The following is a 27,094-nucleotide window of genomic DNA, read 5'->3' as shown; positions in this document are numbered from 1 at the left end:
GCGCATGTCTGAACATTGTAATACATAGGCTATTATGTTTGCTCCGCTTACGGAAACCAAAATCAACCAACAACAGCAGACACATTTCCTGATTTACACTTTCAGGAACAGTCATGTTAACGTTAGTAGGATAGTTATGGGAGTTCTCTGCATGAAAGACCCGCGACTGCAGATCAACGTGCTCTGCATTTCTCTCCGATACGGTAGGGAATTAAATGAAATGTGGAGGATTTTATCTTTGCCAGATTGACAGGTCAGTTTGCGTGCAACTAAAGCGAGAGAGAGCAACCGTCTCCTACTCTTCTGCTAGACTGCACACAGGCTACGCACATGTCCTTCCCAAAAAGAGAACATTTTAGGGCGAGTGTGTCCGAGAGCATACAGTGTCTGAGGAAAGAGAGAGAGTGTGTGTCGGTCGGAGAGCATGGTAGAAGATTCGTGGAAACAGCGATGTCGAGGATTCGCGAACCAGTAACGTTAACCCTTTTGATATATCTAATCGCTCAAACGGGTTTGCAAAAGGTCTGAAATTAATCGCGATTCAGTTTTATTCATTCGGACTTAATTGTTTGAAATGGTTTCTCAGACCGAGATAGTAACGGGATGTTTTATAAGAAAGAAAACAAAAAGAGCGATGGATGAGGTTAATATTTACAATCCATTGTAGGAAACAAAACTTTGTTTTTTATAAATGTATATATTATAATACACAAGCAACAAGTTTTAGAAGTTATTTTTACTACTACCAAACAATCGAAGTAATCATGCATGCTAAAACATTTGTACAATTATATTAATAACCCCACTATATATAAAAAAAACAACCTTGCCTATTTGGCTAGCACAAACTCACTAGCAGGTTGAGTTTCCCAAAAAACAAGACAAAACTATTCGGGTAGGCTTATAAGAACACAAAAAAATCACAAGCTGGCATTATATTTAAAAATATGAAAACTTACATGGTAAAAGTTCTGCATGGGTCTTATGTTCAGGCTTCATCAGATCACACAGCTCACATGGCATCACTGTAACTCATCAATTCATCTGTAAAGGTCAATAGTCAGTGAAAACATTTACGTATACATTTCATTGCGTATAAGCTGTATCTATAGATGTACAAAATTATTAATTGATTAATGGAAATCACCCATGGGTGGAAATAGGGAAAAAATCCTAGAGGAAACACTGTATGTGTTATGTCTTATAAATACCTCTGCTTTGTACTTGAATGGCATTAGGATAGTCTTGAATGAGGTTTAAATCTTGAACACGATTGGCAAAGAAGTTGCATATAAGTAGAATAATAAGTGAGTAATTTGAGGACCGTTCTTTGGATGTTAGAAGATGAGATGACTTTCTGTAGACATAAAAAAACCCATTGCTCTTCTCGTACAGAGTAGGAGTGTACTACTCAAACCTTTCTCTTTCTCTCCCTCTCTTTCTCTCCCTCTCTCTCCCTCTACCTATAGCTGGTGTGTGTCAAGTACTGTGGCATTGTTGTACTGTGGGCGAATGGTTGTTTGTCTGATCTCAGTATACTGGGAACCAGGAGCGTAGAATTTAGTAGGGACGCTAGGGACGTGTCCCCACCAATATCCAGTGACACTGATATATCCCTAGCAATAATTTCGATCAAACCTTAAAATATATGTCCCCGTCCCCACCAATTTCAAAATCAAACCTATGCCACTGCTGGGAACTGTAGGTGGGGTGGGGGAGAGTCAGTTCCCAGCACTGAGGGAGGGGCGGTTTCTTCATTAGGGCGATTGGGCGACATACCACCAAAATGTGAAAGGGACTTTTTCAATCACATTCGCATTCAACCGCAGAGTTACGCTAGCCGTCACTGTTTGTTCTGCCTCTGGATATAATGCAATCAGCGTCAAGTCTCGTTCTGTGGAGTACCGCCTCTTTTTGGGCGATTTCACTCTGGCCGAGATTAATCCCCCTGAGTGTTCCCATAGACTTTTTTTTTTTTTTTTTTTTTTTTAGAAAAGGGACAGTGTACATTAATTAACATTCATAAATGTAAATGTACCCAAATTAGCCCGAAGGCTAGTTTTCATTGGTAGTCCCTTTGCCAGGTGTTATTAGGCTCTAAGCTAGAAGAAAGGGTTAAACATTACAACAATATACTACAACAATCATAAAACTGGAACTTGTAAACATCTCTGTAAAATACAATTAAACGTATTATACAATAATAATAAAAAAAACTATATATATACACACACAATAAAAAATATACAGTATATATTGTTATGAGTTAAATATGACTGATTAGGTCTATAATAAAATTAATAATAAGATTAATAATAATAATAGGGGAGCAACATTAATGTTCACATTGTTGGTTATGAAGAAGCCATTTCTTAAGATTAAGCTTAAAAGAGTTAAGTGATGAACACTCTCTAATTGAGTGAGGAACAATATTCCACTGATGTGAAGCTCTATATGAGAAAACCGCTTGACCAAACGAGGTTTTCCTACGTGGAATAATACAATCCGCTCTAATTGCACCTCTTGTAATTCTGTTTTCAATAGATTTAAATTGAATAAAAACAGCCAGAGGAGTAGGAGCCAAACCATGCATAATCTTATAAACTAAACAGACATTTTTAAATTGTATTAGATTTTCCCAGTTAAACAAGTTATACTTATTTAAAATGTGACAATGATGAAAACTGAATTGTTTTTTATCTAAAATTTTAAGGGCTTGTTTGTATAGTGATTCTAATGGTTTTAGGACTTTCAGATGAGTATTTGACCAGCTTGTCAAACAATATGTGACATGAGAAAGAATCATAGAATGGAAATATATCTTTGCTGCCTCATTTGATAAACAATTTCTAATGAACCTAAAATTAACCAAGTTAAATTTAATCTTTTTGCAAACTTTTTTTATGTGGGTATTAAAACCAAGACAGGAGTCTAGATGTACCCCTAGATATTTACATTCTGAAACAACCTGTATTCTTTCTCCTGAAATAAAAATGTCCTGCTTTGTATCGGGCCTACGTCCTTTAGAAAAGATCATACAAACTGTTTTTGACACATTTAACCTCAGAAAACTCTGATTGAGCCAGGATGTAACTTTTACCATGATGTCTGTCAAATTTTTTGCAACCTCTTCTGCATTTTTACCATGTGTAAAAATGACTGTATCGTCAGCGTACATTAAGATATTACATTGTTCACACTGCTTGGGCAAATCATTAATATACATGCTAAAAAGAATTGGGCCCAGTATGGACCCTTGTGGAACACCAGTTGTTAGACCTAAAAAATTTGATTTAAAATTATCAATTTTTACTAATTGGGAACGGGAAGAAAGATAAGATCTGATTAAGTTTACAAAATGTATAGAAAAATTAAAATCATACAGTTTATGCAAAAGGTTATTATGGTTTAGAGTATCAAATGCTTTCTGTAAATCAAGAAATACAGCCCCTACCACTCCACCTTTATCCATTAATGCTTTTACCTTTTCTGTAAAGTAACATATTGCAGTTTCTGTTGAGTGATTTGCCCTAAAACCAAATTGCATCGGATGTAGTTGGAATGAACTGTTATTAAGATGATCAATAATTTGTTTGGCCACTAGTTTTTCAAAAACCTTTGATATTGTAGGTAGGACACTGATGGGCCTATAATTACAAGGTAAGCGAGTGTCACCTCCCTTAAAAATGACTTCCATCAGAGCCCGTCTACGGAGAGCCTGCCCACTCCCTATTAAGTCCTATTGTACCGAATTTTTGGTTGTAGTTCCACCTGAGTTCCACTGGGGGCGATCGCCCGAGTGCAAAATGAATGGGAGTCTATGGGGCTAGACGGCTAAATTTGTCTCTCTCACCCGATTGCCGTTGAGAAATCTCAGATTTGATTGTAGGTTTTGCAAGTTCAACATGGGTTATAGGTCGAAAATTTAATGAACGAGTACTTATGTCCTTTCGATTTCTTACAGGTCGAGTTGTTGTTGTTAGCAATTTTTTTTTAGCACCAGCCGCCACTGCACTGAGTTGTCATTGAGCAAGACCAAAACCTGTATCACTTCCCGGACGCCACACAAAAATAGCCTTTTGGTAAAATCCAGAGCACGATTTTCGAGAATGGGACACCATGGCAACACGTCACTTTCACTTATGACAAGGACTTTGGGTGACAGAAGAAGCTTCTTTTGCATTAGCACACTTGAATAAACTTCTTTTTCGTAAGGGTAGTCTAGACTAGAGGAGAGTTGGGACGATGGTGTTGAAAACCGAACTGAGGAGGTCCACACACAGGATCGTCACACAAGTCCCTGGTTTGTCCAGATGTTGAAGGATATAATGTTATAATGTTGACTGCATCATCCAGACCAGTTTGCTCTGTATGCAAACTGCAGGGAGTCCAGTGATGTTCTTCAGGTAGGCCAGCACCAGTCTCTCAAATTACTTCAGGACCACAGATGATAAGTCAACAGGTCTGAAGTCACACTGTTTTTTTTTTTAAAGCATTTGGATGGGGATGATGGTGGAGCATTTGAAGCAGGAATAAACTTCGCCCTATGGCAAGCCATTTGAACTTTTATTAATTTCCAGGATATGAATTGTTGATATCAGCAATTACATTTTTACTAGCTACAGTTTTTTCCACTGCTTTCACAAAATCTTTGAAACCTCTAACTCAAAGTGCAAAACTACACACCAAATCTCCAAAAGCATAAGCTATTTCTCAGCCTTTGACTCAGTTTTCAATTGCATAAAACACTTTTTTCAAAACACTACACACAATTCTCTAACACACAAATCTAACAGGAAGGGACTTGCTTTCCTTTTCCAAACACAACCAATCAAAATGCTACACTTATTCACCTGGTCACACACACTCCTCACATGATTTGAACTTGAGAAGCGTAGTGTACTGACGTCTTTCCGTGGTTAAAACAACATTCCTTCTGATGTTCATTCATATTTATTTGATGCTATAAATGAACTATGAGATGATCGGTTCACGAGCAGCTTTAACTGAGGCGACACAGCGATCTGACACACACATTAAAGAGCCACAAAACGCTATTTATTGTTTAAATTTCTTTACAAAATTACCAAATTTGAAAGGTGAGACTTTGTTTAATATGTTTAATATCAAAAGTAACCGAAAAGTAACCTGGTCTGTCCTGTCTGTCTCATCTCATCTCTGCGATGTGTTTTTCACTGTGTGAGAACATGGTGTGTGTGAGAGAGAGGCGTAGCTTGTTTTGGGAATTGTGTGTAGAGTTTTTAAGGTTTCAAAATCAATTGTTGATATCAAGAATTGATTTCTTACTAGTTGAAATTCCAATTTCACATCAGAAATACAATTCTTACTAGTAAAAACCTTTATTTTTTATATCAATAATTCAATTGTCACTAGTGACAATGTTCATTTCTGATATCATGAATGTGATTGTTACTAGTAAGAAAGCCATTTTAGATATCTAAAATAATATTGATATCAGAAATACATTTTCAGATATCAAAAATGAAAAATGTTACTAGTAGCAATTGTTGATATCAAGAATGTTCTTTCTACTAGTAAGAATATCAATTCTTGATATCAATAATTAAAATGTCACTAATTGAAATGTCCATTCTTGATATCAACAATTGATTTTGAATGGCAGCCTATGGTGGCATTTCACTAGTGAAAATATAATTACAGATATCAACAATTAATTTCCTGGAAATTAATAAAAGTTAAAACGGCTTGCCATATTCGCACAGCTCCAGTGATCGCAAGTTACAACTTAGCCTATAGTTTTGGCGTAAATGGGCACTAAGATACAACTTACGCCCTACTAAATATTTTTTACGTTGCATCATTAAACTTAGTTGAAGCGTATCCTATGTACGACTAAATATTTATGGAAGCTTCTGATCAGGGGCCTACTGTATACCATGAAGTAATAACCATACCAAATAGTGGAGGGCAAAGCATTAATATAGCCTAAGAGGTGCTATTTTAGAAATATACACTTCAAGAAAAAAAATTAAATACCGGTAGATGTTTAATTCAAGGAAAAACAACATCGAAACCATGACAACATTGAATTTCCCATTGGAAAAATGAAGGCAAAACATTCGACAAACACTGGCAAAAGACCTGGGGCCTAATATACCATGCAGCCGGTTTAGGTGGCTAATGTTTCAGTTTAGTTTGCGCTAACCCTGGGTTTTTGGCACCATGTAAGAGGTTTGGCTTTTAGCGTGTTCATCGCCATAACTCGCGCTCCACGGCTAACCTGGTCCGGGTCAGGTGATGTTCCAGGTAAGAGATCACAAACCGAACTTGGACCAATCAGCTGTGAGCAAAGTGACACACGTGTGATACGATGAAGCCACTCCACCCGTTTCTACTCCAAATTAAGGACAAAATCATCTGGCTTTTAGTAACGCTTATTTAGAATAATAATTTTGTATGAATTAGATATTATTTATGTAATTATTAATCAATCACACATGTACAATCTTTAGTTGTACACACAAGTACAACAATTTTAGTTTATCAATTATTATCACGCACAGTTTAAAGGAATAAATATATGAAGGTAATATAAATACGCTTTAGAATCAATAGATAAAGCTATAAAATGACTACAGTACATTAATGTTCAATTCTCTCTATACCTTCAACTAAACTAACTTCACAACTTTTACTTGCAGTTGCACTGATATAACAAGACTTTTTTTCTTTTAGTTTTCCTCTTTCATAGACAGTTATTTTCTCCTTGCTGTGTAAATTTGTTTCAATTCTTAATAGTTTTAAATCTCGTAATATTACTAAATGATAAATTAAATGAAATTACTCGTAATTATAACTATGTAGGTCCACCTCCGAAAGTCCCTGGTGCGAGGAAGTAGGGAAAAACCTAGAAGAAAGATTTTCCCATGGCCCTGACTACATTTGCATTTCAAGCTATTGTAATACTTTCAGCCAATCACTAAGCAGCTGCCAAATATCACGTGATTTCCTCATCATTTCCGTGGTGAGGTTTTAAAAGTGATTTACTGAAGCTGTACTTTTTTTTCAATTACAAGGTGGGGTTTTCCTTTCTTACAGTAATGGTCAATCTACACATTATTTAGTGCTGGAAGTGGAGCACATCTTAAAGTTTACCTTGGCAGAGTATTTCAGTATACTAGTGAATCAGGTTTAAATGTCAGGTGTTCCCCAGTCAGGAGGGACGAAAGAAACACTTGTTACTTTTGTCACGCTGTTAATGTGGTGACTTTCTCTGTGTTGCCGCATTTATTAAAACATGTTTATGTCATATTATACCCACAGAATATGCCACGAGTGAGGGTCAGAAAGACAGACAGAGGTCTGATTCAGACAGACATTTATGAGAAGGCATTTCTGTCTTAGGGAGAAGACTAGACGGAGATTTGTATATTATTTAAATAGATGTTTAATTTACATTTTTATTGACATTACATTTAATTTTTCCACTGTCTGTAAAGCTGCTGCAACATGTAAAAATATGCAGTGCAGGATCTTATTTTATCCTAATCATGTCATAAACAATCTCCCTCTAACCTTTTTTTTATTATTATTTTATAATGTATTCATGTCCCTGTGCTCTGATACCGCAAGAGGAGGGCAGAGAACAGTTGGGAGAAGACTAGACCGAGATTTGTATATTCATAGTTTTTCATTTTCATTTTTATTCTAATTTAAATTTTTATTGGCACTGTCTGTAAAGCGGCTGCAATGTGTAAAAATCACCAGTGCAGGATCAGTAAAGTCTTATTTTATCCTAATCAAGTCATAAACAATCTTCCTCTAACCTTTTTATTTATTTATTATTTTTTGATTACTGTTTTAGGTGTGCAGATTTGCATATGAGTTATCCAGCAGATATGGCTGTAAATATCCGGGTGGACGGTCGGGACGCCACCAAGATGGTGGGGAAAGAACTGGCTCTCCTCCTTCATTGAACGAAACAACACATTATCTATTCACAGACCTCAAGCCACCAGCAGTTCCACCAGCTTCAACAAAACAAACGTGTCCTTTTTTTTTTTACAACTTCTTGCTACTATTTGAAGCAAAGGACATTTGGAACATGGATGAAACGGGTAAAGTTTACAATTCATTAAAACTAAAAAAAAAAGTTACAATGATTCAGTGGTTTAAAATACATGGGACAAATCTATTGTTATATCAAATTTATTATACCATGGTCTGGGTGAATACTCGATTCTGATTGGCTGCAGGGTGTCTGTTAAAAAGTGATAGAGGACACCTAAATAAACTGTCAGGCGTAACCAAGGAAACCAAGTTATTGTTTGTAACTTGTAACTTTAGATTTCGATTGTAAAACTAATTAAAATATAAACTAATGTTTTAAAAATGTGTTATTTGGCAAGTGACCATGGTATAAGCGGGTTAATGCCCTTCGAGGTGTCCATTGTCAGGTTTTAATGGACTTCGGCGGAGGCAACCGTCCTCCGCTGCGCGTCGGCCGGTTCACACCTCGCCGTCGTCCATTAAAACCTGACAATGGACACCTCGAAGGGCATTAACCCTTACATAAACTATAGACCTTGATCATAAATACATAGGCTACTGTAGCCTATACAGATGAATATATACAGATGAATATATACAGATTATAAAACTATGAGGTGAATAAATATACAAACCCTAACAATACACGCACATCAAAACTAAAGTACCGACTTCTGTACCGCGTCGATACTGACATTTTAAAAATGTGATGCTTTGAGCGCTGTTGAGCAGAGTCATAAACTCCTCTGATTGGCCGTTGTGTTCACGCACTCTCATCTGATATGTCTGTGATTGGCTACAATGATCAGCGCTTTATAAACATGTTGTAAATATACATCAATGACGCTCTTCAGCGAGCGCTTACACAGATACACACGGGGGCGTTTGAAAACGGGCGTCTATTAGCGGACCGGTCCTGCTTATGCTTTCAAACTTTCAAAACACTCTCAAACGCTCCCGTGCGTTGATCATTGTAACCAATCACAGACATATTCGATGAGCGCGTGAACACAATGGCCAATCAGAGGAGTTTATGATTCTGCTCAACAGCGCTCAAAGCCATTTTGCCTAAAATTCGTACCAAAGTCGGTACTTTTGACAACACTACTAGGTATATAAACACTTACAAATGTTCATGAAAGCTCCTCAAAAGTTTATAATTCAATTTCAGGTACCACGACGGTCCAGGTGCCAGAGAAAATAATCGCCACCATGGAGAAGCGTCAGGTCGGTGCAGTTACCGGAAGTTTCCGGATTTTGTCGCGTTCGCACCGCAGGAACTATGAACGATTTTAGTTCTAGGAACTCCTTTTGGAGGAAACTAATTTACTCCTACCTCAGAGTCGATCTAAACCAGCACTACAGTATATTAACTGTCCGTGACGTTAGTGTTAGCTGATTGGCCGAACGAATGCGAAACACCAGCACCCGCCATTTTTAAAAAGGCTGTGTAAACACACAGATTATAGTCTATATATTTACTCCACGAACGAACTCTACGAACATGTAAAACAGTGATAGATGAGCCTCTTAACCTTTACGCTGAGGAGAAAATCCAACGCAACTTTGAGGGGACCAAGAGAAACATTTCTGTCAGGACTACTCTCGTCAATTATGATTGACAATTAGCAGGGGCAGAGCCAGACGATGTAAATTTGGGGATTTTTTTCCCATTTACGTCAGCTAAATGCACTATTTTTCAGACTGTTTGAGATAATAGAAAGGCTAAAAATCTATACACTATCTGGGAAAATGATGATAGTTAGGCCTACTCAAAAAAATAAAATAAAAAACTGGATGCGCGAATGAGGTGAATTCGCTGCGCCGCGCTAAGTAAACGCCTCATTCGCGCCGCAGGACCTCCATACGCGCGTAAACGCGTCTTCACATTGAAATCACTCGCGCCAGACGCTCTATTCGCGTTTGGTGTGAACGCAGCATACACTTGTCCGCGGTTCGTCCGACGCTGCTTCTGAATTTCTCTCGGAGAGAGTCTCTTTGGCCGGTGAGGTTTACTGTTTGTGTTCCATATAAAAAACTTTATGTCCATATTAACTTCAGCCGGTTAGCCAGTAAGCTCGCTAAGACGCCGGTGTAACATACAATAGCCCGCAAGCCCCTGATGACAACGACGAAGAAGAAGATTTATATTCTTTGTTCGTTTTTATTGGCAGTTGGCAAACAAGCTGAGTGATGCGCGATGCATTACCGTCCGTCACCACGCACGGTAATAGAGCTTTTGTTTCATATTTTGCCGCTCCAGTCGGAAAGACTGAGAGGAAATGAAACAAAGTTGAAGTTATTTTAAAAAATCTAAAAGATTCGGGGCTTTTGACAAAACATTCGGGGCTTAAGCCCCCTTAGCCCACCTCTAGCGCCGCCACTGACAATTAGCATACAGTTTAAATTGGCGGTATGGTTCTGTTCTGGTTAGCCTAGCATGGATAAGAGCACTAATAACCCCCCTTAAGGGAAACAGAACAGAACCAACATCAATGTATTGCAGATATCATTAATTCAAGATTGTAATGTACAACATAATTAGAGAATTTATTCTGATTCAAGGGGAATGCCAAATCCTGACTGGCGAGAGGTGGAGCTGGGGAGGGAGGAGGGTAATTCGCTCCTGAGAAACACGATAGCTGCTGATAATACTGAAGGAGCTTATATATGTATACAGTGATAGACATCGTATTCCTATAGGTAGACGTGGATGCGAGCTTAGGGTTGCCACCTTCAGTGTGGCAAAATAAGGGACAAATTATCCATATCCATGAACGTTAGAAATGTGGGTCTTTTATAAAGTGAATTTTACTTCTTTTTTTTTTTTTATTAAAAAATATATAATAAATCCTCCTAAAACTATAAATCCTAAAAAAAAACTATTATGTTGTTTCAAAATGACATTTTGATGAAACAACACAAGTGTGACTTTTTCCCCCCACACTAACATAAAAAACAGATATTATTCAAATTGATTTACATTTTTTTGTAGATCTAGAAAGTGTTGTCAACCGTGCAAAGTCTCACATTATTTGGACAAATATAATTTTTTATTTATTTCAGCAAACTTCATTTGGGGTTAGGGTTTATATTTTATATTTATATTTTATATTTGCTATTAGTATTATCCATACTGCAAAATCCTTATGTTTTTATTCAACTATATGTGGGCCTAATGTAAAATACGGGACAAATCGCGTCCCTTATTGATTTGATACGGGACGCATCATCTTACTTGTAAATACGGGATGATTCCGTATTTTAAGGGACGGGTGGCAACCCTATGCGAGCTTGACTAACGTGACCTGCCAGAACTGACGCTACGCTTGATGATTATGTATTTCTGCTCAGCAACACTGGATATCAACCACACGGCATACGCTAATAACTTTTCATTACTGTCTTCTTTCTATGTATAAGATAAGAGTTCTTTCTAATGAAGTATTCGACAGGACTGTTAGACAGATCGTAAAATAATGAGCAATGAGAATGTGAGCATTGTGTTTTAAGGCTCAGGCGTTCTCAGCGTTCACATCAACAAGCTTGTCTTACGTCACTTCAGAGTTCTTACTGACGGTGGGAATGCAACCAGGAAAACGTTCCCAGGGGAACCACCCTGGTGGCTAGTTCCTATAACTAAGTTCCTAGTACTATCCGTTGCAAAAGCCCCTATTGATGATGATGATGTTAAACTTTATTAATCTCCAGGGGGAAATTTACATGTCACGGCAGCACAACAATAAAATGACAACTTTAACACCATTCACAACAGCAACAAGACTTATTCTCCAGAATCAATTTCGCAAGGCATTATGATTCTTTACTCTTTATATAGTCTGTCATCTTGTATAATGCTGGTTGTGCAATCTAATTGCGGTTGGAAAAAAAATACTTTCTAAAACGCTCCTTGTAACAGCGGAGATGAATTAATCTTGAGCTGTGAGTACTCACAAGAGCTCGAACTGTTTCATTAAGGGGATGACAATCATGATTCATCATAAAAAACTATTTCCCAATCATTCTGTCCTGCACGATCTCCTCTAGGGTGTGTAAACAATCCCCACAACAGAACCTGCCTTCTTTATAAGTTTATTTAACTTAATCTTCTCCTTTTCCAACAGCCCCCCTCCCCATCATGTGACCGAGTAGTAGTACAAGATCACAGATGAGACTACAGAGTCATAGAAGGTCTTAAGTTGTAGATGACATACCCCAAAGGATCTCAGTCTCCTTAACAAATATACATTAAAGAGAGACAAAGCGGAATTTATTGAATTTAAAAATAACAAATTTGAAAGGTGAGACTTTGTTTCATATTAAAAGTAAGCTGGTCTGTCCTGTCTGTCAGTGTCCTCTCTGCTCCGTGATGTGTTTTTCTCTGCGTGAGAACATGGTGTGTGTCGTGAGAGCAGCGTAGCTTGTTGGACATAGCGACAGTAACTAAAGGGGGCGGGTCTTTGCGAACGGTCAATTGGGGGCATCGACACATATCCATGCTCACACAGCTGGGAAGTTATGGTCAGGAAGGAACCGCTCATCCAGCCTGCCGCGAACGGCTCCTTCCTTCATGCGCTCCACAACACCCAACAGCTCATCATACGCGGAGCAGGGAGGCTGTGAGAGTTCAGGTTGTACCTCTTCTTCACCCTCATCAGCCATAATAATTCATTACATTTATATAGCGCTTTTCTGGGTACTCAAATCGCTTTACATGAAAGGGGGAATCTCCTCAACCACCACCAATATGCAGCTCCACCTGGATGATGCGACGGCAGCCATATTGCGCCAGAACGCCCACCACACACACCAGCTTACTGGTGGAGGAGAGACCGTGATGAAGCCAATCAGTATATGGGGATGATGAGGAGGCCATGATGGACAGAGGCCAAGGCGCAAATTTGTCCAGGATGGCGGGGTTACACCCCTACTCTTTTTCGAAGGACTCCACAGAGAGTCAGGACCTCGGTTTAACGTCTCATCCGAAGGACGGTGCTGTTTGTCAGTATAGTGTCCCCGTCACTACACTGGGGCGTTAGGACCCACACACACCACAGGGTGAGCGCCCCCTACTGGTCTCACTAACACCTCCTCCAGCAGCAACCTGGATTTCCCAGGAGTCTCCCATCCAGGTACTAACCAGACTCAGCCCTGCTTATGCCTAGTTCACACTACAGGATTTTAAGCCCGATTTGCAAATCGTTGAGCTCGCCGACAGCCAGGTCGGGTTGTTATCGCGTGCAAATCGCGGGGGATTAGCGGCCGATGAATGCTCGCCAATCTGTTAGTATGAAAGAGCCAACAACGCATCAAAGACGCTCGCAGACGCGTCGCCGAGCCCAGAAAAATATCTAGCATGCTAGATATCCGGAGCTGTCGCACGACTCAACCACATGGGATGTCATGAGCTACAACCAATCAGAGCAAGGCATGGGTTGAGGTCACCGGGAAAATACTGTTTATATACTGTCTATGGAAAATATGCGTTTTTTTGTTTGTTTGTTTTTTCAGAGCAAATCATCGCGCAAACAGTTTGCAGCACTAATTTCTGTCTGACGTCCATATTCAAACAAAGACTCGCGTGTTGTGTACTTGTGTTCTTATTCGCTGGGTAGTGGTATTGCGTCATTTCCGGTTCGTTTTATCGCGTGATTTTTCATGACAAAACGTGGTTTGTAGACAAGATATAATCGTTGGGTGACAGAGTTGTTGTCTACTCGTGTAGTGCGTTACCTCCTGTTGCGGATCAATCACGTTGTGTCGTGTGGTGTGAACAGCTCAACAACTTGAACACTCCTGATTTCACAGAGAGCAAGTCATGTAGTGTGAACCGCACAGTTCAGCCCGACGTTTTAAAATCCTGTAGTGTGAACTTGCCTTTAGCTTCAGTGGGCAACCAGTCTTGGGCTACAGGGTGATATGGCTAGCCATCTCCTGCTTTCTTGGGTTAGAAGATGAGAGCAGAGTTTTCTAAGCGGAAAACTCTCACATTCTGCACAGTCAGATCCCTCAAGAGCTGATCATGTGTGTCGTCTGGTGTCAGAAACCTGGGACACGGATCACCACACTTCTTGAAATGTTGTTTTTCACTTGCCATAATTCTTACCTTTTTCAGTTGATTGTAAATCATACAAAACAGTCCCTGAAGACGAAAAGAGTGACATGGTCTCCAGGCGCCATTTTTATACTTTCGGGTCGCACTAGTAGTGACGTCATAGGATGTTGTCGGTCAAATTCGATTGCCGTGATTGGATAGTTTTTCAGACACCGGTTCACGTGGAGGGCATTCCCCAATAGTGTCATTGACGCAGTGCGACTTCCCTTTCGAAAGGGAACTGCTTTGCTTGGGAAATTTCTTGACATGCACATTGCAGGTTTGCTAACTAAACAAAACTGATATAAACCTCATGTGAGGAGAACTTTACTTGGAAAAAGCATGTTGTATGATGCCATTTCCCAAAAATGTTATCACAACCAAAACCGAAAAAATCAGCACGTAGAAAAGCTATAAAGGAAATGAAAACAGCATTGTTGTTCCAGTCTTTGTACTATTAGCAACTGTTGAGACAAAATGGAAAAAGTCATTTTCTTCTGTGTAATTTGGTTTTTAAATATGCAAACCTCTTCCAGTGGTAAATGATCAAACTTTCATACATTTCATAATGTAATTATTTTAAACCTATATAGTAATTATTATAACTATCTCTCCAGATTTGTCAGCTGGAGGATCTTCTGTTCTGAGAGTTCAGACGGGAGAAAACATCATTCTGAACTGCAGCATGAGGAACAGAGATGAAGTCTCCTGGTATCTTCTCAGATCTGAAGAACTCGTTCTGCTGATTTCTGCGGAGAAGGACAAAACCGGGAGAAGACTTCTGACCACTTACAATCAGAACCGAACTCGCATGAAAATGACAGCGGACAGTTGGGTCACCGGAGTCTCTTTAACTATTTCTGGAGTAACAGCGTCAGATTCAGGACTTTATTTCAATGGAATAAAGTCTGACACTCCAGAGATGCACTTCGACAAACCCATCAGACTGGAGATTGAAGGTACCAAATTTCAGTTTTTCTCAAAATGTTCAATGTAGAAGGGAGGGGGTAAGATGAGCCACTCAAGGTTTGGGATATAGCTATTTGTTATTGAGAGCGGCACATGGGTAGAAGTAGTTTATATCCTTAATACACACACACACACACAATGGGTCTCATTCATGAAACACGAGCAGAACGAATTCTTGTGTAAATCGTGTGTAAAGTGGTTCTGGCGTAAATTTTCGGATTCATTAAAATGTTCGTATTTTCCAAATGTTAGTTGGTACGAAAGAAATCTACACCTGCTCCCAGCCACGTGTAAATAGTGCGTTTAACTTCCGAACGTTTTGCTCATTAATAAGGCTGCATTTTAATTCACCCTAATCGGGTACATATTTACACAGCATTTTGAAAAAATATTATTAGCCTATATATAGCAATACATATGGTTTTTCTTTTTACTTTTATTATGAGAGCCAGTAATAGCATCTGCAAACAGTACACTTTAATAAAATAATTAATTGCTTTCAATAGGGCTGGGCTATATTTTTTCGAAGTGAACTAATTCGTTTTTTGCAGTCGCTTCATGTCGAACCATTTTCTTTTCACTTCTGGGACTGTTCGATTAACAGATGAAACTCCAGTAACTGCGTCTGTAATATCTGCCCAGCTTCCTTTTTTTAGGACCTGATACGCCACTGTAGGCTACGCTTGAAAATAAAATGTGGCGTTTTTAATGAACTTCTGATAATAAAATTCTGCATCTGAGAAATTGTTCTTTTTCATTCGCTTTTGAGAAGACATGTTGAAATCCTTAGCTTGGTGTCATAATATGATGCCCATATATAGTTGTCAGTCGGATTTAATGGGCGGGATTTATGGTAATTGAGAATGAGCGTGCACGCGCGTCCCATTTACGACTGATTGGAATTCATAACACACACACACACGTTTCACTATCACATCTGACGTTTACGAAGTATTTGTGAATCAGGAGAAGAGTTTTCGGGAAGGTCTCTTTACGCGCAAATCACTCACATATTTACTCGTATATTTACGAATGTTTCATGAATGAGGCCCATTGTATGTGTGTGTACTGTGTATGTATATACAAATACACACACATTCATACAGAGGTACACAACTCCATAATTTGAGTGAATGTAAAGACACTACTGGTGAAATATTACTCCGTTACAAGTAATACAAGTTAACTTTAAGGATCATCGTTCATAATGTCTTAATATTAATTCAAAAGCAAAACAAGTGAAAAAATAGATATTAGGGAGTGATAAGCGTCCTCTGAAGCTACCAACTGTTTACAATGGTAATTTCATATTTTTGTGAGTTTTCCTACATCTTGAAACTTTTAGTTCTATAAATGGGGACAATCTTTGAAGGATGAACAAAAAATGTTTTGGTCACCACTTTAAAAATAACATTTAAATATGATATTATAGTTTTGAAGTGCTGGAAAAAGATTTGTAGTGCTTGTAAGCGTTTGAATATTTCTCTCACAATACCATAGTTACTGTTAGTTAGGGGTACAACATTAAATCCATAGTGAATGTTGCTGATTTGTGGACTTAAAGCCTTCTACAACTAGTTCATTCATGGCACTTCTGGTTTCCACATCAGTGACGTTTGATCTGATATCTATGGTTTATAACAGAAACCAGTTTATTAATTCTGGAGCCCTGCTACCATACGACTATCTTGAACTCTAATGCTTGTTTAAAAGTTACAAAGCTCTTTTCAAAGTCAATATCATACTAGAAATGAAAGATTTCTACATTGTGTTTAATTGATAAGATTCAGCTAAACCATATATCTGAAAGGACTTCAGGCAACATTATTAGACCGAATATGTTTGTGCTTGTTAACTAACGTCATTGTTGAGCTTTACTTGTGCCTTAGCAGTCTTTATTCAACCTATCAACTAATTAGTGTTTAAAAAATGCTGGGAAATCATTGAACTTCACGTTACCTTACTAGGGCGTATACAGATACGCTGTCTACAGAAAGAAGAAGAAAAAAATCATCCACTGACTTACAAAGCTGCTACATAACAACTTTCCAGGACCTTGAAAGAAATGTATTGGAGTGAAAAGTACGATATTTGTCTTTCAAATACAGAGAAGTTAATGTCATAAGTTTCCAGAAAAATAATACTTAAGTACAGATACTCAAAAAGTGTACTCAAGTAAATGTACTTTGTTATTTTCTACCTTTGCATACATGTATGTATTTAAGAAATATATACATGTGTGTAAATATAATATAATTGATTATGGGGAGTCCATAAGTCCCCGTTGTGGGGCCATATCTGGGTTCTCAGGTTAATAATTCAGCAACATATAACATACAATATATAACTCAGGATGGGGTGCCAAATCATTCCCTTCTTTCCTCAAGAGAAATTGGTGAGGCAGCTAAAAATAACGATGTAGTGTTTGTGACGTCACCCGTATGTTTCTGAAGAGCATTTTTGAAGCCCAAAGTGGCCGTCGCCATCTTGTTAGCGCGTCACTCCCGGATAAATGCAAATGGGCCGCGAGGCGGATTAGCGGAGGAGACGTGACACTAACACACAGCAGACAAACAGCTAGTAGTGACATCAGCGGCAATCCACCTGTCACTCAAGTGGCCACGCCCTTTCTTTATTTTCTTCAGTTGAGACTCTTAGCTATGATACAGAATATCCGCAGAAGTGTTACTAGTATCTCTTTCCACAGATAGTTTGTTTCCATGTTGTTTCTATATTAAATGTATTTGCTCTGGCTCTTGTTTTAATTGATTTTGTTCCGTTATTGTGCTTGTTGTTGTCAGCTATTGACGTTGTACAAGCAGAATGTGGCTGTTGGTCGGTGTGGTTTTAGCCCCGCCCCTCCTTCACTGTGATTGGATGGCTGGGTAAAAGTGACAGTGATGAGCGCTGCGTTGTACCCAAAGTTGAATATTCTTCAACTCTCGGCGACCGGTAAAAAACATTGAGTGCTTAGCGCTTCAGTGTGAAAAAGACGCTTAGCTCCTCGAAAGCGCCGTTTTATAGACGGATGCTCCTCCCATTCTGGTGAGCTGCCCACCGATTGGTTTGCGCAGATACACTGCGTCGTGATTGGTTTGTGCCGTTGCCACTGCTCAGCTAATTGACACGCACAGATTCCTGCTCTGCTATGGCTTTCACTGCGTTATTCAATAAAGACTTCAACATTCAGAGAAATCATGCGTAGCATCAGTTCTGGCAGCTCACGTTAGTCAAGCTCGCAGCAGCTGATCCTCTATAGGAATACGAAATCTATCACTGTATTAATATATAAGCTCCTTCAGTATCATTAGCTTTCACGTTTCTCAGGAGCTCATTACCCTCCTCCCTCCCCAGCTCCACCTCTCGTCAAGTCAACCCTTCATTTATACAGCGCTTTAACAATATAGATGTTTCAAAGCAGCTTTACAGTGATAATAGGAGATTACAGTAACAGAGATTGTTAGATTAATTCACTTCCATTGCAAATATCATTAGTTATTAGCCGCTTACACAACGACACTGTTTTAACTGTTCTGGCTGTTCATTCGCTCAACAACAGTGTTTGGTGATCGAGAACGCTAACCTTGCAGTGTTGTGGCAAAAATTCATCAAACAAACATCACTGCGTAAGAGACACTCAGAGTCAAACTATAAAAGAGAAGTATTTATTCTTGCAAGAATAGGAGCAGTCTAATACACAGTTGTTACCCTGTGCAGAAGAGTGACACCCCCAGACAGACTGAACCACCTTTTATCCTAGCTCTTCCAAGGTCGTCTTCCCCCAGAGCCTTCCTCCCAGTAGTTTTCCATAGACAAAGGAACCATATCTAGTTTACGTCACTAGTTGGCCCACTAAGCCCCCCTGCACCAAATGGCCTTCTGACACCGGGGTCAGAGGTCATGTTTGTCTGTTTTCTGGAGTGTCTCCCCCTTCTGCCTCCACAGCTACATAAACACATAAACCTGAGAGCAGTTCCCTGTTCTCACACCGTACTGCAAATGGCAAAACACATGACATTCCTTTGCAATCTACTAAAAGTCAATGAAAAATAAAACAAGTCAATAAAACATAAAATCTTGCCATAACAACAGGTTCCAAGAGCAAGCGTTGATATTTTTTGAAAAACGTTATAATCTCTGTGTAAACTTCAAAAACGTGCATCTGTGCGTATTATGTGTTTAGTCTATAGATATGCGTTTGAATACATATGTGCGCAGGCGTGTAGTCTTTCTTTACTAAGTGACATCACTAGTCCAGTCAGGATCGGCATTGTGATTCCCCTTGAATAAGAATAAATTCTCGAATTATGCTGTACATTATAATCTTGAATTAATGATATCTGCAATACATTCATGATGGTTCTGTTGTGTTTCGCCTGAGGACGGCTATTGGTGCTCTTATCCATGCTAGGCTAACCAGAACCAGACCGCCAATACAAACTGTATGCTAACTGTCAATCGTATTTGACGATAGTGGTCCTGAGTTTTCCCCGAACCGGATCGATTGGGAACTTGGCAGCTTTCATTGATCGATTCAAAGCATTAAGCAAAACAAAGTATTAAGAAACTTTTGAACTGGATCGTTTGTAGGGGTGTAAAAATATATCGTGTCACAATATATCGCAATACAAAAATGCATAAATATCGTGGATAGTGACAATATATATTGTGTACAGTTCATCCAAAATGAAAATGTCTGTTTATTCAAGTTTACAGAGTTTTAGTGTCAGTTCTTCATTAAACTACTATGTTGAATATAATGTATAATAATGCAATGGGGGAATATGTGTGTGTCCTGATAATGCCAAATGTCTGATGTTACCAGTAAACCATGGACAACATTATTTTAAATATATCGAGTCAGTGACAGAGATCAAGCATATTCATCTACAATAATTCAGTATTTTCATCTTCAGAATCATGAATATTGTTATTCTGGTGTCTCTATTGTCCTGTGCTTTGGGTTTCCAGCACAAGTCCTTTTACACACACAATTTAATATAAAAATTAGCATTTTTTGTAAACCTTTTATAATCTGTCTTGGAGTATCGCAATAATATGGTATCGTGAGTTCAGTATCGAGGTGTATCGAATCCTGACATGAGGAGGTCGCTACAATCCTAATAATATATTGTGTAAATTTGTTTTGTGCACTATAAACATCTGTTAAAAACTTTAAGACTTTCAGAAACACCATTAAACTGACTTCTGTGATTTTAATAAAGGGACATTTGTCTTTCTTAAACAGAACTGCCAAGAAAAGTGGACACCCCAGGTAACATCTAATTGATTGTTTGTGTAAATCCAGCACTACTTCTGACACTGTCTGGTTTTGTATGAATGTGAGTAACTCTTCTGTCTCTGTAGACGAGGTGACGGTGACGGTGACGGAGCGTGTGTTGATGTTCGTGTGTGTTGGACTGGCTGTGTTTGTGTTTCTTCTGACTACAGTCGTCACAGGAGGAATCTTTTACCATCGTGGACAGCAGAAAGGATGGAAAGCAGCAAAACAAGAAGCTCTGATGAATCAAAAATCAGCTAAAATGTGCTTAATTTGACAATCTGAGCTCTGCACTGCCAGTCAAATCAGCGTCACTGTAAGGAAACACACATTAACACACACCGCTGTGTTTCAGAAGACTTCATCCGTTCACAAGATTTCACTGACAGTTTAGAGAACCTGAGAAGATGTGGCAAATCTTGCCTTTTTCAGCACCAGTGAAAGCAATCATTAATAGTTGATGGTGATTATTAAAACATTTTTGTGGTTCATTTGTGTGTCAATGATATTTAGTTCAATATGAACGCACTGTGCCATTACCTTTAATGAAATATTTATTAATTCAACATGTATAAACAATATCCAAGCTTAAGTTCAAGCAGTGTGCAGTTTTTACATGTAAAGAATAAGCTCAAAAAAGATCTGCAAACTTGCTTGAATATCATTAGACAGCATCTTTAGGCATTATATATTTATCTAGACTGATGAGCACACATAAGCTGAGTTTGAGAAAATAAATACGGCCTACAAACTGTTTAAAGGCACATAAAGCATGTTTAAAATGTCAACAGAAATGTGTTTTGATCAAATAAACAGATGTAAAACTACGAATGTTGATGTGTTTGGGCATTTTCTTACGTTAAACACGTTATCATTACTAATGCTAAACCTCCTTAACACTGTTTAAAGACTGTCAGATCTGCCATCTCTTTCGGAGACCAAACAGGTTAATCTTTTATTTGTTGTTATTTTGTTTAATTGTTCATGAATTTCATCGTTTTTTGTTACTATATATAGGCTATATAAAAGCGGAAGACGAGACGCTCTCTATTAAGAACAGTGTGTATATTTACAGTAACATATTTATAGAAATCATGAAACATTAGCGCCACCCGGTGGCCATGTGCGTCACTGCAGCGCCCCGCCCGGAAGTATCACGCTCGCTGTCCGTTGGAAATATAAATATTATCATGGCGTCGGTGACTTTTCGCGACTGTTTTCTGTGTGTTTCAGCTTTAATCACATTCGGGTTCGTGTTTGTGACCGGTGCTGACTTTGTTCGCTTCGTGTCGTTTCGTGCCATCTATCATAACCTGAGCGGGGCCGCGCCTCCGTGTCGAGGTAAGGGAGCGCGCTTTCAAAGTTTACCAACAAAAAAGCTACACGTTTATGAACACACTTGCAAGTGTATATATATATATAAATGCAGAGATTTCGTTGCGAATGGATGCACATTTGCTTTGTAATGTTCATTAAGTTTTAGGGCTGTTCCAAAGTTTTTAGTTTCTCGGTAGCTTGATCTGACTTTTAAAATGATTTAAAAATATTTTTTGTAGATTTAATTTACTGGTAGATTAAACTTGACAGCTGAATGATCTCAGAAACACATAAATAAGATTTGCATTTAAATAAAAACAAATAATAGGAAGTGCACGCATGTGCGTCATGTCGTCATAATGGAATGTGTGCGTCGTTTGCGTACAGCCCGGCTAGCTCAGTCGGTAGAGCATGAGACTCTTAATCTCAGGGTCGTGGGTTCGAGCCCCACGTTGGGCGGATAATCTTTTTAGTTTTAAAAATTAAAAGTTTTAATAAAAAAAAATAAAAAAAAAAGATTTAGCGTGTGTGTGTGTTCTCAGACTCTGTGCCCTGGTCTGTGGCTCTGCGGGACGGTGTGGTTCTGAAGGCTGTAGCTGTGGATGTTCTCCTTCTGGTCCTCTTCAGTCTCCAGCACAGTGTATTGGCCCGGGCTCCAGTAAAGAGAGTGTGTGAGAGTGTGTTTGGTGTGTTAAGCAGAAGTGTGTACTGTTTCTCCACCGCTGCAGCACTGCAGGTACCTCTGCCTATCATCATGCATTACAATACTGCCTACTTTTCTTAAAAATACGATGTGCAACAATAATAGAAAACAATGCTTTTTCATTTGAGGGGTTTATTATTTTCAATCTTTTACTTCCAAATATGACCATATTTCCTTAAATGTAAAAGGCAACTATACATTTCATGTAAAGACCTTGTTAACAGTGAAACTGTTAATTAATATTATAAATGTGTAAACTGTTATTTGGAAAAATATTACATATTATTATTTTTTACTCACTATAGTACTGTACAGTTAGATATAATTTATTTATTTTAATCAAATTTATTGATTCACCTTTTTATCAAATATATTTATTAAAATTATTTTAATTATTTCTTTACTCAAATCAAATGTATTTATCCATTTATTTATTGCAATTAAATTGTATTTATTCTAATACAATTTACTTAGTTGGTTTAATCTTATTATTATTATTTTATTTTTACATTTTTCTCTGGACCCGTTTGAAACACACTGACCCTGTAATGTCTAAATAGTCTTTATAATGAAATACCTTTGTATTAATGTTATTAATGTAATTTTTGTTATCGTTTCTAATCATATATTAGTGAAATGTGACAGAATATAATATCTCCTGCTCTGCCTGTGATCTTTGTCTGACTGTAGATGCTGATGCGCTATTATTTAAATCAATGTAAATTATTTATTTATTTAAATCAAATGTATCTATTATTTATTTAAATCAAATGTATCTATTATTTATTTAAATCAATGTAAATGATTTCTAGATTGAAATGAGATGCCTCATGTGTGCAGATGCTGATGCAGTGCTGGCGCCCGGTCTCCGGCGCCCCCTGCCTGTGGTCTGTGCACACTGCACCCTGGGACATCTGGTTCCCGCTGCTCTGCTTCATTGTGCACTTCCTGTGCTGGGCCGTAATCTGCAGCATCCTGCTCATCTTTGACTATCCAGAACTCATGGGCATCAAACAGGTACATCTGCATCTACAGGTGCATTTACAACAACAAAAAGCTCTATTTTTTTTTTTTTTTACTGTATCATATGCTGCATGAAAATCTAAGGCCTGTAAATGCTGCCGCACACAATCTCCTCCAGTCCTTCTGTCGCTGATTGATAGTTCAGACGTTATCATCCAGTAAAAGTCTGTCAGTATAACTGTACAAACGTCCTCGAGCTTCACGAGTCTTTCTGTGTCAAATCTGCTCTGATTTTATCCAGGAAACGCAACAATAACTTTGATATTGTTTGTTATATTTCATCTGGACTGAAGCAGCTTTACTTGATCTATCATCATAATTTATTATAAAAATCATGAATATTAAATATGATCATCAAGCTTTTGAGAGGTTTATTTTGTTAATCTTTTATTAGTATTAGTATTTTTTCATTTTATTTGTTGTTGTTTTGTTTATTTGTTCATGCATTGCATTATATGTTTGAAAACTACAGAGCTTTGATCATAAAACTGCACATTTAAATATAATCTTCCTCAGATATATTATTGGCAGATTTGGATATTTATATGCATTTAAATGAATATCTGCGGTCCTGTTATAAAGATCTCATTGATGCACATTACAAACATTAGAATTTCTCCATATAAATATCAGCAAACAGAATATTTTTACTCAGTTTTTTCCTCCATATTCTCACTATATCAGACTATATGAGCCTTATGCATCAAATATGATGCAAATTATATATATTTTCATATTTCATCTATACTACACCTGTCAGAAGTCATTGCACTTTAATCCATCAGTGTGTGTGTGTGTGTGCGTGTGTGTGCGCGTGTGTGTGTGTGTGTGTGTGTGTGTGTGTGTGTGTGTGTGTGTGCGTGCGTGCGTGCCTGTGTGTGTGTGTGTGTGTGTGTGCGTGTGTGTGCGTACGTGCGTGCGTGCCTGTGTGTGTGTGTGCGTTTGTGTGTGTGTGTGGTCAGGTGTATTACGAGTGTCTGGGTCTGGGCGACCCGCTGCTGCTGAAGTCTGAGCGAGCGCAGCGGCTCTTCTCTCACCTGCGGCACCCGGTGTGTGTGGAGCTGCTGACGGTCCTCTGGCTGCTGCCCTCGCTCCCGCTGGACCGGCTCGTGCTCGCCGCGTTCCTGACCGCGTATCTGGCGCTCGCTCACTCGCTGGACGCGCAGGACTGTGTGTATCTGCGCCGGCAGCTCCAGAGCAAACTGCAGATCTTCTCCACGCCACTAGAGGACAGCGAGCGCAGCAACACACACAAGACCCAGTGAGCGCAGCAACACACACAAGACCCAGTGAGCGCAGCAACACACACACAAGACCCAGTGAGCGCAGCAACACACACACAAGACCCAGTGAGCGCAGCAACACACACACAAGACCCAGTGAGCGCAGCAACACACACACAAGACCCAGTGAGCGCAGCAACACACACAAGACTCAGTGAGCGCAGCAACACACACACAAGACCCAGTGAGCGCAGCAACACACACACAAGACCCAGTGAGCGCAGCAACACACACAAGACTCAGTGAGCGCAGCAACACACACACAAGACCCAGTGAGCGCAGCAACACACACACAAGACCCAGTGAGCGCAGCAACACACACACAAGACCCAGTGAGCGCAGCAACACACACACAAGACCCAGTGAGCGCAGCAACACACACAAGACCCAGTGAGCGCAGCAACACACACACAAGACCCAGTGAGCGCAGCAACACACACACAAGACCCAGTGAGCGCAGCAACACACACACAAGACCCAGTGAGCGCAGCAACACACACACAAGACCCAGTGAGCGCAGCAACACACACAAGACTCAGTGAGCGCAGCAACACACACACAAGACCCAGCGAGCGCAGCAACACACACACAAGACCCAGCGAGCGCAGCAACACACACACAAGACCCAGTGAGCGCAGCAACACACACACAAGACCCAGTGAGCGCAGCAACACACACACAAGACCCAGTGAGCGCAGCAACACACACACAAGACCCAGTGAGCGCAGCAACACACACAAGACCCAGTGAGCGCAGCAACACACACAAGACCCAGTGAGCGCAGCAACACACACACAAGACCCAGTGAGCGCAGCAACACACACACAAGACCCAGTGAGCGCAGCAACACACACACAAGACCCAGTGAGCGCAGCAACACACACACAAGACCCAGTGAGCGCAGCAACACACACACAAGACCCAGTGAGCGCAGCAACACACACACAAGACCCAGTGAGCGCAGCAACACACACACAAGACCCAGTGAGCGCAGCAACACACACACAAGACCCAGTGAGCACAGCAACACACACACAAGACCCAGTGAGCGCAGCAACACACACACAAGACCCAGCGAGCGCAGCAACACACACACAAGACACACACAAGACGATGTGTGTATCGGGGAGATTTTAATGTTTTCTATGTGAATATATAGTAAAGTGTAATTTATTCCTGTGATCAAAGCTGAGTTTATCATCATTACTCCAGTCTTCAGTGTCACATGATCCTTCAGAAATCAGTGTAATATGATGAAACATTTCTGATTATTATCCGTGTTGAAAACTGTTATTTTCATTTTTATTTTAGGATTCTTTGATGAATATAAAGTTCATTAAACACTCGTTCAAGAGTTTGGGCTCAGTAAGAATTTTTATTTTATTTTTTGGGGGAAATAAATAAGAGAAATCAATACTTTCATTCATCAAGGATGAATTAAATTGATTAAAAAAATACATTTTATGATGTTACAAAAGATTATATTTCAAATAAATGCAGTTCTTTTGAACTTTCTATTCATCAAAGAATCCTAAGAAAATAAAAAATAAAAACTTTTCAACACTGATAATAATCATAAATGTTTCTTGAGCATCAGATCATCATATTATACTGATTTCTGAAGGATCATGTGACACTGAACACTGGAGTAATGATGATAAATTCAGCTTTGATCACAGGAATAAATTACACTTTACTATATATTCACATAGAAAACAGCTATTTTTAATTTTAATAATATTTCACAATATTACTGTATTTTTAGTATTTTTAATCAAATAAATGCAGCCTTGGCGGTGTATAAGAGAGTAGTGCTGCCTTCGGGTCCGATTAGGAGTTTGATTTTGTTTTAATATAATCCTTTTATTTGTGACGAATGTTTTCGCATGTCAACCCGAGACGTGGGCACACTGTACACTTAACGTTTGTTTACATACACTTGTGTTACACACTGACCTCCTGTGTTTCTCACCGATAGTGTCATAACTACTGGAAAACATGCTTTTTGTTTCGCTATATACAAATGTGTATTTACATAATGACCTCAGAGTTAGTTGTTGCAGAATGTATTTTTACACGGTCAATAAACATGAAATTATTTTTGTATAAAGACATGAAAACATCTGCACTGTTATCAGAGTCTGAAGAGTTTATCTCCACATCTGCCTCGAGATCTCTGAATAAAAACAAATCTGCAGCAAATCACGTGCTTTTGTCTTGTACTTGAATTTGGAATTAAATGTATTTTTCAGGAATCAGGAAATATGTTGAAAACATGTTCGTTTAGGTCAAATATACAGTGTTGAAACGTGTGTTTGGGTGCCGTCACTGGTTAACAATTACAAACGTTTAGGGTTCTTTGGCATAAACGCGTTCCATAAGGAATCATGCAT

General features: G+C 39.0%; 2 protein-coding genes and 1 long non-coding RNA gene across 7 annotated transcripts; 2 read left to right on the top strand and 1 right to left on the bottom strand.

The window, feature by feature from the left end:
* On the top strand, nucleotides 1-21,234 carry LOC306987515 (uncharacterized protein). Of its 5 annotated transcripts, XM_079591858.1 has the most exons (6): nucleotides 1-203; nucleotides 7,847-8,099; nucleotides 9,203-9,258; nucleotides 14,743-15,084; nucleotides 20,343-20,369; nucleotides 20,462-21,234. In XM_079591858.1, the coding sequence occupies exons 4-6, from the start codon at nucleotides 14,811-14,813 to the stop codon at nucleotides 20,650-20,652; spliced, it is 492 nt and encodes a 163-aa protein (XP_079447984.1). In that variant the 5' UTR covers nucleotides 1-203; nucleotides 7,847-8,099; nucleotides 9,203-9,258; nucleotides 14,743-14,810; the 3' UTR covers nucleotides 20,653-21,234. The 5 variants fall into 5 exon arrangements, with proteins under 5 accessions (XP_079447984.1, XP_079447983.1, XP_079447981.1 ...); XM_079591857.1 differs by lacking the exon at nucleotides 9,203-9,258; XM_079591855.1 differs by lacking the exons at nucleotides 7,847-8,099; nucleotides 9,203-9,258.
* Nucleotides 11-5,999, bottom strand: LOC306987519. The gene is made up of 3 exons (XR_013795189.1): nucleotides 5,798-5,999; nucleotides 3,692-5,661; nucleotides 11-1,965 (listed from the first exon to the last, which is right to left on the bottom strand). It is a non-coding gene; the product is annotated as an uncharacterized lncRNA (long non-coding RNA).
* A 270-nt stretch (nucleotides 21,235-21,504) lies between the features above and the next one.
* On the top strand, nucleotides 21,505-26,903 carry nrm (nurim). Its single transcript, XM_079591850.1, has 4 exons — nucleotides 21,505-21,716; nucleotides 22,235-22,428; nucleotides 23,236-23,412; nucleotides 24,381-26,903. Exons 1-4 carry the CDS (start codon nucleotides 21,566-21,568, stop codon nucleotides 24,681-24,683), a joined length of 825 nt encoding a protein of 274 aa, XP_079447976.1. The 5' UTR covers nucleotides 21,505-21,565; the 3' UTR covers nucleotides 24,684-26,903.
* Nucleotides 26,904-27,094: the final 191 nt, after the last annotated feature.

The sequence above is a fragment of the Phoxinus phoxinus genome, assembly GCF_949152265.1.
Source record: "Phoxinus phoxinus genome assembly, chromosome: 19".
Classification (NCBI taxonomy): Eukaryota; Metazoa; Chordata; class Actinopteri; order Cypriniformes; family Leuciscidae; genus Phoxinus; species Phoxinus phoxinus.
The sequence above is the reverse complement of the archived record's forward strand: the minus strand, read 5'-3'. Positions and strand labels throughout refer to the sequence as shown.

What these genes read in the sequence shown, in the direction of transcription:
- LOC306987515 (XM_079591855.1), top strand. Translation starts at nt 35, where the DNA reads ATGTTTGCTCCGCTTACGGAAACCAAAATCAACCAACAACAGCAGACA. An exon ending in CATCAGACTGGAGATTGAAG is followed by an intron (nt 15,085 to 20,342) that starts GTACCAAATTTC and finishes TTTCTTAAACAG; the next exon opens with AACTGCCAAGAAAAGTGGAC. An exon ending in AAGAAAAGTGGACACCCCAG is followed by an intron (nt 20,370 to 20,461) that starts GTAACATCTAAT and finishes CTGTCTCTGTAG; the next exon opens with ACGAGGTGACGGTGACGGTG.
- nrm (XM_079591850.1), top strand. Translation starts at nt 21,566, where the DNA reads ATGGCGTCGGTGACTTTTCGCGACTGTTTTCTGTGTGTTTCAGCTTTA. An exon ending in CCACCGCTGCAGCACTGCAG is followed by an intron (nt 22,429 to 23,235) that starts GTACCTCTGCCT and finishes TCATGTGTGCAG; the next exon opens with ATGCTGATGCAGTGCTGGCG. An exon ending in AACTCATGGGCATCAAACAG is followed by an intron (nt 23,413 to 24,380) that starts GTACATCTGCAT and finishes GTGTGTGGTCAG; the next exon opens with GTGTATTACGAGTGTCTGGG.